This window comes from Pelodiscus sinensis, chromosome 1, assembly GCF_049634645.1.
Source record: "Pelodiscus sinensis isolate JC-2024 chromosome 1, ASM4963464v1, whole genome shotgun sequence".
Taxonomy (NCBI): Eukaryota; Metazoa; Chordata; order Testudines; family Trionychidae; genus Pelodiscus; species Pelodiscus sinensis.
Genome location: NC_134711.1, coordinates 236,539,096 through 236,553,046, shown reverse-complemented (window position 1 = coordinate 236,553,046; position 13,951 = coordinate 236,539,096). Strand labels below are relative to the sequence as shown.

The 13,951-nt window shown below is 41.1% G+C and overlaps 1 protein-coding gene across 2 annotated transcripts in view; it reads right to left on the bottom strand.

Annotated features, from left to right (window-relative positions):
* RASA3 (RAS p21 protein activator 3) overlaps positions 1-13,951 on the bottom strand; it is a 173,255-nt gene that overhangs the window by 40,061 nt on the left and 119,243 nt on the right. For both annotated transcript variants that reach the window (XM_025186286.2, XM_075918255.1), the window contains exons 6-7: positions 3,789-3,869; positions 2,309-2,381 (exon numbers count right to left, since the gene is read on the bottom strand). In XM_025186286.2, coding sequence (XP_025042071.2) covers positions 2,309-2,381; positions 3,789-3,869 — 154 coding nt within the window. The remainder of the gene's footprint in view (positions 1-2,308; positions 2,382-3,788; positions 3,870-13,951) is intronic.

The following is a 13,951-nucleotide window of genomic DNA, read 5'->3' as shown; positions in this document are numbered from 1 at the left end:
CAGACTACCCCACCCCACCCCGCGGATCCTGCGCCGTGGTCCCCCCCCACCCGTGAGTGGATCCCACTGCCCGAGCCCTGATCAGCTTTTTTTAAAATGCAAGCCACTCTCCATGTGGCAACCCCCCCATGGGTGTTACTGTCACCCAACCACTTGCCACACAGTGCTATCCCTGCCTCCATTCTTCCCCCACAAGCCCAGCAGCTGCTTACCTTCAAGGAGCAAGGAAGGTGAGTGCTGCTGTTGAGGAGTAGAAGAGCCATATTTAGATCTCTTGTGAGCTATAGGTTGCCGACCCCATTATGGGGTTAGCAGCAGGGAAGAGAGAAGGAAGAGGCCGGGTGGCTAACAGGGGAGGGTTGCTGGACGCAGAGTGATGTGATGACATTACTCTGTTGTCCCACAGGAAAAACTTTTTTATAGGTGTAGTAAGATTACTGCACCGGTAGAGCTTTCTAGTAGACCATGCCTCTGAACAAAATAAGCTATAGTAGCCAAAGGACTGCTGCTGCTTTATTTTATGTTATTTTATTTTGCCAGTATAACTATGTCTGCACTAGGACTTCTGTTGGCATAGCAGTGCAAAGAAGTCACTGTAATAGCTAAACTGGAAATGTTTAAAGTGTAGACTAGGCCTAAGTTATTCATGATAAACTTTCCCATCAAATAAAGATCCAACCCTTTTAACTATACATGACACTGAATGAAAAAAATCTGAAAATTGTTCCTGGGGTAAGGAGTGAGAATTGTATTTATATACAGGCAGTCCCCAAGTTACGCGGATCCGACTTATGTAGGATCCGCAGTTACGCACGGGGTTTTTCTCGCCCCGGAGGACGGGAGCGGCTGGACGCCCAGATGCACCGCGGTGCCGCAGCCTGCGTCCTCCAGGGCGAGAAAAGCTGCTCCGCGTCTCCCTAGTCTGCTGGGGGGGCAATCCCCCCCCAGCAGACCAGGGAGACGCTGAGCAAAGCCGTGGAGCATGCGGGCAGCGGGACAGCCCAGACGCGCCATGGCTGTCTTTGCTCCGTGTCTCCCTGGTCTGCTGGAGACCAGCAGACCAGGGAGACAGGGAGCAAAGCTTTGGAGGACGCCGGCAGCGGGACAGCCAAGGCGCGTCTGGGCTGTCCTGCTGCCCACGTGCTCCGCGGCTTTGCTCCCCATCTCCCTGGTCTGCTGGTCTCCAGCAGACCAGGGAGACGCGGAGCAAAGCCACGGAGGACGCGGGCGGCGGGACCGCGGTGCGTCTCGGTCCGCCGCCCGCGTCTCCCTGGTCTGCTGGGGGGGGGGGCGCAGCTAGTGCACCCCCCCCCCCAGCAGACCAGGCTTTTCTCCGGATGCCTGTGGTAGAGCAGCTGGGGCGCTGCCGGTTGGTCCCGCAGCGCCGCTCTGGGAGCTACTGGACCAACCCGGCAGCACCCCAGCTGCTCTGCCCCAGGCGTCCCCAAGTCAGCCGCTGCTGAAACTGACCAGCGCTGACTACAGGAAGCCCGAGGCAGACTTGCTCTGCCCCGGGCTTCCTGGAATCAGCGCTGATCAGTTTCAGCAGGAGCTGACTTGGGGACGCCTGGGGTTCTTAAGTTGAATCTGTATGTAAGTCGGAACTGGCGTCCAGATTCAGCCTGTTGAAACTGATCAGTGGCTGATTCCAGGAAGCCCGGGGCAGAGCAACTCTGCCTCGGGCTTCCTGTAGTCAGCCGCTGGTCAGTTTCAACAGCGGCTGAATCTGGATGCCAGTTCCGACTTACATACGGATTCAACTTAAGAACAAACCTACAGTCCCTATCTTATACGTAACCCGGGGACTGCCTGTATTCCCCACTATTACGCCTGCTAAGAATAAAGAAGAAACCCCCAGCATTTCTAAAAAGATTGCATTTGCCTTACCTAGATTAATTTAAAATGTTACACGTTACATAGGACATAAGAATGCATCTGAAATTTTCAGTCTTGAATATATTTTCCGCAAAGCTTTTAAAGTTCTCACCATTGACCAGGGAAGACAGGGTGGAGCAGCTATAAAACCATAGTCTAGAAAACTCTCACTTAGCAGAACTAATTAAAAAATTGGTGGTTTTGGGAGGGACAGAAAACCCTGCTGAGAAGGAGATACTACCGAGAGACCTTGACTCCCATCACCTGGGAAAATGACAGAGCAGACTAATCCGATCCTGGATACTTCTGGCTCTGCACTGAGCTTTGAAACAGTCTTCAAATAAGACAGCTGGCACAACATGGAGCAGGATGCAGGGCCAACTATTTACAGTGTAGTATTTCAGCTTATTGTTCATTCCTTTGAAATACCAACCTCAAAATAAAACACTTCATCAAACTGAGGATTGTTCGTCTTCTTTTTAACTTTAGTCTTTTTGGCTTCAGATCTGTATGGACAGAAAGAAAAAGGAACATTCACAAAATTGTCTGGTCCTAATGAGCAACTACAGAATGCAAAAGAAGCCTATTTGCTTTGATTTGTTTTATAAATTCCATGCATGCAGCATGCAATGAGGCACACCTCTTTGTGGGGGAGAATACCACGTGCACACAAATTTCATAACTTTTGTATTCACGCTTGTTATCCACGCAGTGAAATGTGTCCAATTACTAGACAATGGAAAGGACTAAGCTGCACACTTCTGAAAACAGGAAGCAGAAGAAAACTGATGGGTCACAGTGTTGTTTGCCTTCAGATCCCTAACAAGTGCAATCATAACAGTTCAGTTATACAATTTAACAGGAATTTTTTTGGGAGGAGTGGGGGAAGAGGCATATTTAAGACAGTCAAGACTGACAAGCCAGCTAAAAATTCCTTCCAACTATAATTTCAGTAATACTCATTTAAGCAAATTTCACTTATCAAATATGATAGTTCAAAAAACCTACTAAATAACATAGCCTAAATGCCGTACCACTTGTGATGGGCACAATAAGATATCTAGTCAGAGAATACGATGATGGACCAATCAACCTTCAAAGCCTGCTCTGCATGTGAGGCAATGACTTGTCAAGAATGACTCTCATTAAAGCACTACCTTTCCTCCCCCAGTTCCATTATAAAATACTATGAAGTATCTGTGTTAGGCATTTATGAGGTCACAGAACAGCTCAAATGTGCTAATAAGAATAAGATGACTTCTCTGATAAACAGGTGCACAAATTGCTATGGACATAACCAATCATATAAAAACATTAATGATGGAATGTGCAAATTTAATCTCAAATTTACATGAGTATGTTTACAGTTAGGCTGAACAAGGACTGTTGAAGAATAAATAATTCAACACATGATAGTGTGTAAAACCCGTTCTGCAGTTTTATCTGTACTGATGGATGATCACTCCCACACAGATTAAATTGCAGGACTGGGCTGTATATAGCACTTTCCATATGTAGTAAGGAGCTGATGCACAAAACTGGCAAAACCCCAAATGTTCCACGTCAAATAGGAATAAAGCACAAGAAGCTGTTTTGTATTCAGTCCCTCTCTACTCCTCGCCCCTACTGCAAAATGGACAAGCTATTTGAACACTGACCTCCAATTGCCAAGTAAAAAGCTACACAAGTTGAGCTTGACCACAACTTACATACTTCGTAATGTTCAAAGCTTTAAAAGAAGCAAAACCACAATAAACCTCAAGTTACTTGTAGTTATTAATTATATTATATAAATAAAGTAGCAGTGGCCAAATCCTCTATCGATTTTAGAATGCAGCTTTCTAATAGATAAAAGCCCAAATCATCTACTATTAAACCTTACAAAATGGAAGCTCATCAGTTTTCATACTTGCCTGTATGGTCCTGCTAAGGTAACTGTGGCATAGGGATCACACTGCCCATTCACTATTGGTAGGCCTTGGCATTCTAGAACTCTGCAGGAAGAACAAAAAAGAAAACAGGCCAAATAAGAGGAACTTGAAGAGACAGTAAAAGTTGGTGTCTTCTTATTTTCAAAATGCTCCTTATTAAGGGATACAGATGTATGCCTAATCCTGTATTCTTTTATCTTAGACTGAAAAAATGTTTCCCATTTAAATAATTACCATCATTAAGGTCAGAAATCAACCTTAAATTATAGAGATGTCTTAATCTGAAAGACGCTTACAACCCTCAAAATATCAGTAACAACCAAGAGTTCGTGAAAAAGGCAGTTAGGTATGGAGGACATAGTGAAATTCATAATACAGTTCATATCAATCAATGTTTACATGTATGTGTAAAAAAATACTGTTTTAAGATGTGAAAAGACTGCAGAAAGATCCTGGTATCAGATACATAGTTTCACAGTGTTACACGCACAAGGCATATATGCTTTAACAAAATGTTATTTGCCAAAATACATAGCCAACACAGTAAGGCAGAAGATATTCATTACATCAATTTTTTCCCAAACCAGTAAAACATCCTAACAATGAAACTCAGAAAGAATGAAGAAACATGTTTTTCAGTTCTGCTTTCAAGAAATTGGTGATGTGATACCAGAGGGACAGAATGCAACTAGAACGGTTGTCTCACCCTGCTCTGACTTCCTTCAAGCAAGAAATCTTTTAAGATGAAAAGTCTGCAGCTCTAAGTTCCATGTTCCCACCCCACCCAAAGAGTGAACTAATATAAAAGTTAATGTAGTTTCAGATTTCACAATTTAAAAGCTTTCAAGGGATGCAGCACTTATTGGTAAATAAAAGGCAAAACAGCCTCCAGGATTCTTCCTTTTGAAACAAGTTCCCTTTTGAATAGATGAGTCTGTTGATTTTTTTTGGGGGGGGGGAAGGAAGAAAGGGGGAAAAATAGAAAGTGAAGTGATGAGAGAGGATATGCTGAGGTAGCTCATGTTTGAAATGCATCCAGAAGAGTCAAAAGGCAAGAGTTAGATTCATTTAAAAGTACTCACTTCTCTTTGACACTATGTCAAATTACACTGTACCATGTGTCAACATATAATCCTCGGTTTACCACAAGTATGCTTTTGTATGAGCACATGTGCATTCTCCCTCTTTCTCTCACACGTGTGCACTTATACACAAAACTCACCATTGCACAGATGATTACAGCAGCTTAATCTACAGTAGTTGGTGAAGTGGAGAGTAGGTAAAACAGATGTCATTTCCACTTGAGGGAAGATGCAATTTTTATAAATGAAAATGTGATTTTCACACTGCAGCTTGGTAAATATTGTATCAATTCTAATGAAACTGTAATACACTGATGCTGCTCTGCTCAATGAAAATCTCTAAGGACTGGTCTATGTAGGAAAGTTAGATGGTATAAGGTAAGATATCAATATAAAATAATATTGTTATACTGATAAACTCCCTTTGTGGACACACACTTAATCTGGAATAAGATCATAAGAATGGGCATACTGGGTCAGGCCAAAGGTCTATCTATCTCAGTGCCTGTCTTTCAACAGTGGCCTATGCCACATGCCCCAGAGGAAATGAACAGAACAGGTAATCTCCTGTCACGCATTTCCAGCTTCCAGAAGCTAAGGACACCATCCCTGTCCATCTTGGCTAACATCCATTCATGGACCTATCTTCCATGAATTCCTGAATTCTTAAATTTTCTCCTTGAAGCCTATTATAATCATGGCCTTCCCATAGTTCTCTGGCAAAGAGTTCTTCAGGTTGACTGTGCACTGAGTAAAAAAATATTTCCTTTTGTTTGTTTTTAACCTGATGCTTATTAATTTCATTTGGTGACCTCTAGTTCTTGTGTTATGCCTGTGTCTTGTGTTATGCTGCTATCAAATCCCCCCTCACTCTTCTCATGTGCTCCAGCCCCCTAATCATTTTGGTTGCCCTCCGCTGGACCCTCTCCAATGCGTCAACATCCTTTCTATTGTAGGGGGCCCAGAACTGGACACAATATTCTAGATGTGGCCTCACCAGAGCCGAATAAAGAGGGATAATCACTTCTCTGGATCTGCTGGCAATGCTCCTTCTAATGCACCCCAATATGCCATTAGCCTTCTTTGCTACAAGGGCACACTGTTGACTCATATCCAGCTTCTCATCCACTGTAATCCCCAGGTCCTTTTCTGTAGTAATGCTTGGGATTCTTCCATCCCAAGTGCAGGACTCTACACTTGTCCTTGTTGAACCTGATCAGATTTCTTTTGGCCCAATCCTCTAATCTGTCCAGGTCTCTCCGGACCCTTTCCCCGCCCTCCAGCATATCTACCTCTCCCCCTAGCTTAGTGTCATCTGCGAACTTGCTGAGGGTGCAATCCATCCCCTCATCCAGGTCATTAATAAAGATGTTGAACAAAACCAGTCCAAGAACAGATCCTTGGGGCACTCCGCTAGAAACCAAACGCCAACCTGACCATCAAGCCATTGATCACTACCCGTTGGGCCTGACAGTCTAGCCAGCTTTCTATCCATCTTACAGTCCATTTATCCAATCCATAGTCTCTTAACTTGCTGGCAAGAATATTGTGGGAGACCGATTCATGAATGGATAATTCCCAATCCAGTTCTTTTGCAATACAAGCTGAAATATCAGGAGTCTAAGATGAAAGGACAATGATAGGCGTATAGAATATTCTCCCCCTTCTAGTAAGAGTACTTCTTCTAGAAACCATGAAGGCAGAGGACTGAAAGGTACTTGAACAGTCAAGATGAGTTTGAGTTCAAGCATAAGTGTTCTGTTTCTTTTGTGTGTGAAGAGGGAATGATAAAAGCAAAAACAACCTTGAAAGAAACAATTTGTAGAAAAACAGGAAACAGATGCTGACATAAGCTGCTCCAATGCCTCGCAGGTAATTTAAAAGCAGTTATAATATCAGGACAGAGAAAGTATGCGACAGACTCGAGTTTCTGATTTGAGAGAAGGGAAAGGAAGCTTGAAGAGAGGCTCATTATTGGCCCCACGTTTTGCAGAGCACCAAAAATTCAGTAACACATAAAAAGGTTTAATTTACAGCTTTCGTACACACACACCAGCTGTGAAAAAAACGTTGTAACTGCAGAACTGCTCTGAATTATTGGCTACTTTCATTGGTCACAAGGAAGCAGTCAATTAACAATCCAACTTTTGCCCACGTACAACAGGCTTTGTGGTAATTTGCAAGTAGCAAAGGTGTTAAAATGAATAGCTGCAACTTAGTTCTAACAAGCATATTAAGCTCTGATTTTGCCCGCTATATAAAACATACCTATCTAAAAACTACACAAAAATATTTTTTAAAAACCTCATTGCTTCTTTTATAAAGGAATGGTGGTAGCTGGGCATCAGTAAAAAAAAAAAAAAAAAAAAAAAAAATCAGTCAAAAATGACGTGCTTTCACTTTATTTATTTGCAAAAGTAACATGAACATTACTTATTTATGCTAAATTAATGAATGGAAATGACAAGTTAAACAACATATCTGTACTGAACACATAGGTTGTAAGACTAGATCCATACACAAAATGTCTGGCTGCTGCTGCTAGAACCTTTCCAGTCCAGCTGATAGCAACTGAGCTACCCCTTGCAACTACAAGACTAGGGTGGAGCTATTGGTGGGCCGTGTGAGAAAACTCTTTATGCAGCTGCCTTACTATTTTTGCTTGTGGTTTATAAAATTAGCAGGTTTCAACGAACAAGAACAAAATGATTTCAGCTTTCAAGGTGGCTCATAACCTTTGACAGCGCAAAATCCTAAAGAAAAACATACACACACTTTAGAAACAGTCATTGTTCTTTATACTGAGTGATCATAAAAATACATGGGGAGGAGAAGGTAAAGGAAGGATAAACATTTTTGAACAGAAGACAAAACTGGTTCACATTTGACAACATTAATGTTTGTGCTGCATGTGGGCTTCCAACTCTGAGTTATAATCACTGTACTAATTTCCTGTATAACAGCAATTGGGGATGGGGTTGGCTGTGTGGAGTTTCCCCATGCAGTGAATCATTCAGTAGAAGGCAGGATAATTCAAGCATGTTAGACTCTTCCCCAGCCATCCCTTTCTAAAAGGGAAATGAAAATTATATACCTTTCTTATCATTTATCAAAAACTACAAGGAGTCCTGTGGCACCTTACAGACTAACACATTTATTTGGGCATAAGCTTTTGTGGTCTGGAACCACTTCATCAGATGCAGGGATCTGACAAAATGGGTTCCAGTCCATGAAAGTGTATGCCCAAAGAAATGTATTTGCCTTTAAGGTGACACAGGACTCCTTGTAGTTTTTGCAGAAACAGACTAAGACAGCTACCTCTCTGCAACTTTGTACATTTCCCCCCCACCCCCATTTTTCTGATGCTAATAATATGAAAACCAATTAGGGAGGCCTCACATTGTGGCTCAAAATACCAAGGCTGGCTTCTGATAACAGCTTTAGAAAGATGTTTTAAAAAATGCACACACACACTGAGCACCAGCTGGCATGCTAAATAAAGGAATCGGAATAAAAACTGTGTGCCAACCATATTGCTCTCACAGAATAGGGAGTTAATTTATTAGCAATTTGGCCATTTCAGGAGTCAATTATAAAGGAACTGTAAACTCTCTTACTGACAAATAAAAATAAAAAGATGTTCTGGAATGTTAGTATAAAAAACGAGTTAAATTCTCTTAGTTGAAGACACCTCAATGCCCTTAATGAGAGTATATACAGTAACACACAGATGCTTTGTGGAATTTTAAACACGTGCCCATAATGACCATCACATCTGCCTTGGCATCAAAGCTACACTCTATTGCATGGAATCACAGTCCAGGCATGAGAGAGCAAAGAGAAATTACTGCTAAGGAGAAGGAAAGATTTTTAAAAGAAGCTGATTTTCAGAGGAGACAGAGACCAAGTGCTGGTTTGCAGCATGACAGAAAGAACAAAGGCAGAGCATATGAAAAGAAACAAAGGGAGGTGTAAGGCAAGAGGAACAGGAGAAGAATATGGAATGAGTAGGGGAGTAGGAGGGAATAGATCTGAGGTGAGAGCAGCAATGAAGGTATGGAGGGTCTTTTAAGTGATGTGAAGTATTTTCAGTTATGAAACCAGGCATTAAAGGAGTGAGGCTACCTCTGCACTACAGCAGGGACTAATGCTGAGATTAATCCATGAGTGGTTGATTTAGCAGGTCTAGTGAAGATCTGCCAAATTGATTGCTCTGCAGTTGATCCCTGTACTCTGTCCTCAATCAGAAAAGTAAGAACAACAAATGGTCTGGTAGCACTTTATAGACTAACAAAACATGTAGATGGCATCATGAGCTTTCGTGGGCACAGCCCACTTCTTCAGATGACCAGAGTTTTAAGTTTAGGAGAGAAGGGGCGAGGGAGAAAAAAAAAGCAGAGGAGTGGAAGACAGAGAGCTACAGGGAATCAGTAAGTATCTGAAGATTGGGTAGTTAAAATGAAGCAGATAAGAATCGAAGTCAATTGATAGTCACCTTCCTGACATAGGAAGCTCCCTGTCTCTCACCCTCCCTGCACATCCTAAACTCAAAACTCTGGTCATCTGAAGAAGTGGGCTGTGCTCACAAAAGCTCATGATGCCATCTACATGTTTTGTTAGCCTATAAAGTGCTTCGAGACCATTTGTTGTTTTTTCTGTACAGACTAACTTGGCTACCCCCTGAAGCTTCAGAAAAGTAAGGTAAGTTGATGGGAAAAACACCCTTCTCTCTCCCTTTCCCTCCCAGTGTATAGACTCCCGTGATAACTCAACCTAAGTTCGTCGACTCCAGCTACATTATTCACATAGCTGGAGTAGCGTACCTTAGGTTCATTTTCTGTGATAGTGTAGACATAGGTTGAGGGGCCTGAAAAAAGCCATTGTAGTAGCATTTGGTATAAAAGTGGTGTGGTTAGTAGGGAATATGAGAAGAGAGAATAGACTGGAAGTGGTTATGATAAACGAAGTGAGACACAATCAGAGCCCAGACAAAAGGTTGAGCTGTGGGGACAGCGGAATTGAGCAATATTAAGCAGAAAGAATGAGGGACTTCATGCAGGGGAGCAGAATGAATGGAAGAATCAAAATTAAAAAGAGGTGGAGAGTCTGGGAGATGGAAAAGATCATATTGTTATGGGAGGTGCCACCAATTGGCACCATTTCACAGATATCCTCTAAGACCTTTTTCTTAGCTTGAGAACAAATGACCAGTCTTGGGAAGATATGCTGTGTGATGTTAGTTTGGATATACAAGCTTTGAAGCAGAAGGAGTTGTGAGAGCCTCAGGAGAGTCTGTGGTCTGCCTCGATCTCCAAATGAAGTCAATTCTTGAGTTGTTCCCTGAAATTAGGCTGCTATTCCTGGAGGAAGGGATTGCCTGCAGGATGTATGATCATTCCATTTCAGGACTGGTGTCTGGGTACATACATAAAATAAGTTACAGTTAAAATATACCCATATTCCAGGTCGCTAATTTCTCTTTCCACTAGAAAGCTGGTCGGAAAGGCCCTGAATATGCTCTACAGTTCAACAGATGGGTAACAATATCAATGGGTACGTCTACACAGCACACTTATTTAAAAATAAGCTATTTTGGATTTTTTTTCTGAAATAGCTTATTTTGAAATAGTACATCTATACTACAGGGAAGCCTCAAAATTCATCTGAGGCAGGGTTCCCTACTGTGGATGGTTACCTCAATTTAGAGCCCCAGGAGGCACTGGAAAGTAATTATTTTGAATGGCCCTGGGAAGGAGCTATCTCGAAATAGCAGCAGTGGAGCATCCATGCTACTGCTATTCCAAAATAGCTATTTCGGAATAAGTGTTATACCTTGTGGAATGAGGTTTACAGATTTTGAAATAAGCCATCTGTTATTTCGAAATTATTCTGAAATAAAAGAATTGCTGTGTAGACGCTCACATTGTTGTTTCAAAATAACTGTGCGTGTAGACACACCCAATATGAAATAATGGAAGGTGAAGAAAAATCAGGAGAAAAAAAATAAGAATACAGTTCTGGAAAGACTGAAATTTAATGGTGTTGGGATATCAAAGAGGATATGCAAGATCTGACATAGCAGGAGAAATTCAGGAACTGAGACAGATTTGGGAATCACCCCTGGACATGGTTGTTGAAGTCATGGGACAAGAGCAGGTTACCAGAGAGTAGTGTGCAAGGCAGAAGAGACAAATCTTCAAGACAGATGGAGAAAAGAGACTAAAGGGACCAATTAAGATGATAAAGCAGAAAAAACAAAGAACACAACTGAGGAAATCAATAATGAGAAAAGTGTCCGAAACAGAAAAGAGGGTTCAACTACAAGAAAACAACAGTGAGATAAAAGCAGCACATTCTAGCCTGAGCTAAACAGTTGTCAAATCCTATCATGGTGGGTCAAACAGGAGGTAGATAACTCCATGATGGCCAAAGACTGTGACATTTTAAATAAAGATCTTGACAAGTAAATAAATAAATCTAGAGACACTCCTAACAGTACAGAAGATAAAGAAATCTAATCTCAGAACACATATCTTCTAAAGGTCTAGGAACAATGTGCCTTCTATTTTTTTCCATCTATGTGCAGAAAAAAGTTTTGTTATGTGCATCAAAGCATGTGCGGATGTGCATCACCAGTAGAAACACATGCTGCCAGCTTTGGGCAGCTGTGGAAACTCTGCCAATCAGCTGGGTGGCATTTGAAGCTCTCCTGGGCAGCGGCCCAAGTGCACAGCTCACAGGTAACACTGCCTCTATGCAAATCAATGTCAGTTGAAAGTGTAAAATAGAAATTTCAGCTTTAAAACAAAACAAAATTTCTTAAATCACCAAAATTCAAACTCAGCTAATTTCCTTTTCATCACTGCCTACTCTTCCAAAATTTCTACTTTCTGTGAGTATTCGGGGGGAAAAAATGTTCTTTTTAGCTCTTTCTGGGGGGGGGGGGGGATGAGATTTTATAAATCTTTCTTGATTTTTTTCACATAGATACCCACTTCAGGTGATTTGGAAATGTAGCTAAAGATACAGCAGTGGATACATTTATTTTAACAAAAAAGAGAAAATAATTCACATTTAAGAATATAAATAAATAAGTGATTATTTATATACATAAAAAACAACCCATGATGTTTCTAAAATTCTCCATAACGTCCATAGTTTTCTTGAGACCACATCTGGGATACCCTGGCTGAGGTCAAGCAGATATAATTGCTAAAAGTACAGAAGTGAAATACTGTCTCTTCAAAAACATAAATGAAAATAAATAACTCAAACAAATTTGGTTGCATGTATATGAGTAATTAGAAAGACAACGATCTTGATTAATGGCTTTGCATTATTATAGGGCATTGACCTCTTGCATGCAATACTTTCATTAATGCACACAAATTGAACTGATTCATCAGCACTACTGAAAGCTGATGGCGATCACCTACTATATTTTGTGACTTCTCAGAGGAATGCAAGCAAACACAAAGCAATTGCCTGTTCTCTTCTCAAAACGAATACAGTGTGTGTCAAAGTGGACACAAAAATGGATTTAGTGCTTTTTACCAAGGAAGACTGGAGAAGTAACGTTATCAGTTTAAAGCTTTCTAGGTTTAAATCAGAAAGTGACACGCCCCCCAAAAGACACTCAAAACCAAACCCAGAAACATACCTCCTTGTTATTAAATAATACATTACTACTAAGCAGGTAATTAATGAGATACTTTCAAGATGACTCAACCCTACACTGCATACTAGATTGTCAGAAAGTGTAAAAAAACTCAAAATGTAGCAAGTCAGGAAAATACCATTGTAATTGACATTCAGCAGTATAATTCTAGGTACACATTCTCTTTAAAGTTGATAGCAGATCTGTAAAACCATTTAGGAAAATAAAATAAATGTAATCTATAGTTTAGTGAAACTGAGTTAGTGCCCAAAAACCAGAGAGTGAAACTGCACAATTTTCTTTCTCTGCTCCAACAGGTCAAAGTAAACCAGATTTGCAAAGGTTACTTTTCTCTTCAAACAAGAATACCACACAGACAAAACCTACATAGTTTCAATACATTTTCCCATGAGATTAAGCCTAAAAAAAAACTTCAATATGTTTGGCTTTATAGAAATACAGGCTAAAGAGATTTCATGAACCATTAAATTTAGGAAATTTTCAGCAGCCATGCAATAATGAATTACACATTTTGTTCCCGTCCCTCAGAACTTTACATAACCACAAAAAAACGGCACGTCTAACACATCAGAAAAGAACACCTCAAGTCATGTAATACCATGGGAAAAAGCTAAAAGAATGGTCCTCAACACAAAAAACTTCCACCAGAAGTCAACCTGTCCTATTATTGCTTCTTCCTGCATTGCAACTGGACAACCACGTATTTAAATATTAAAAGTAATATAATTGCTAAGGTATTGCAAAAATGCCCCCTATTTTTAAATGCTCTCTACTTGAGTGCTGCAAGAAGTAGAGTTAATGATTTGGTAAGTGTCTCTCCTCCCCTCTAAGCAGCTATTGAAGTATTGCCATAGCACAGTGCCAGGGAGCAGCCTTTAGACATTAAGGCTTCGTTTACACTGTAGGGTTTTAGCGGAAGAGTTCTTGCACAAAAACTTCTTGCGCAAAAGTGCATCCAGACCTCAAAGCACATCACAAAAGCGATGTGCTTTTGCGCAAGAGAGCATCCACGCCGCATGGACACTCTTGTGCAAGAAAGTGAAAAAATGGCCATCAAAGCACCTGAGTTTTTTCCGATAGGGGTTTCTTGCGCAAAAACCCCTCTGGAGCGTCCACAGCTGCCTTTTTGCACAAGAGCTGTAGCTCAAAAAGGAGTTATTCTTCGTGGGGAGAGGAATAACTCTACTGGCAAAAGCCCTCAGTCCTGTCAATTTTTTTGTGCAATAACGTGCTTGAGGTGTGGACGCTCTGCCGGTTTTTGTGCAAAATTTAATTTAATTGGGTGACTCTAGTCCTGCTTATGTGAAATGATAAATAACACTTCCTTATTCACTTTGTTCACACCATTCATGATTTTATAGACCCCTTCCCTTTTTTGTCATCTC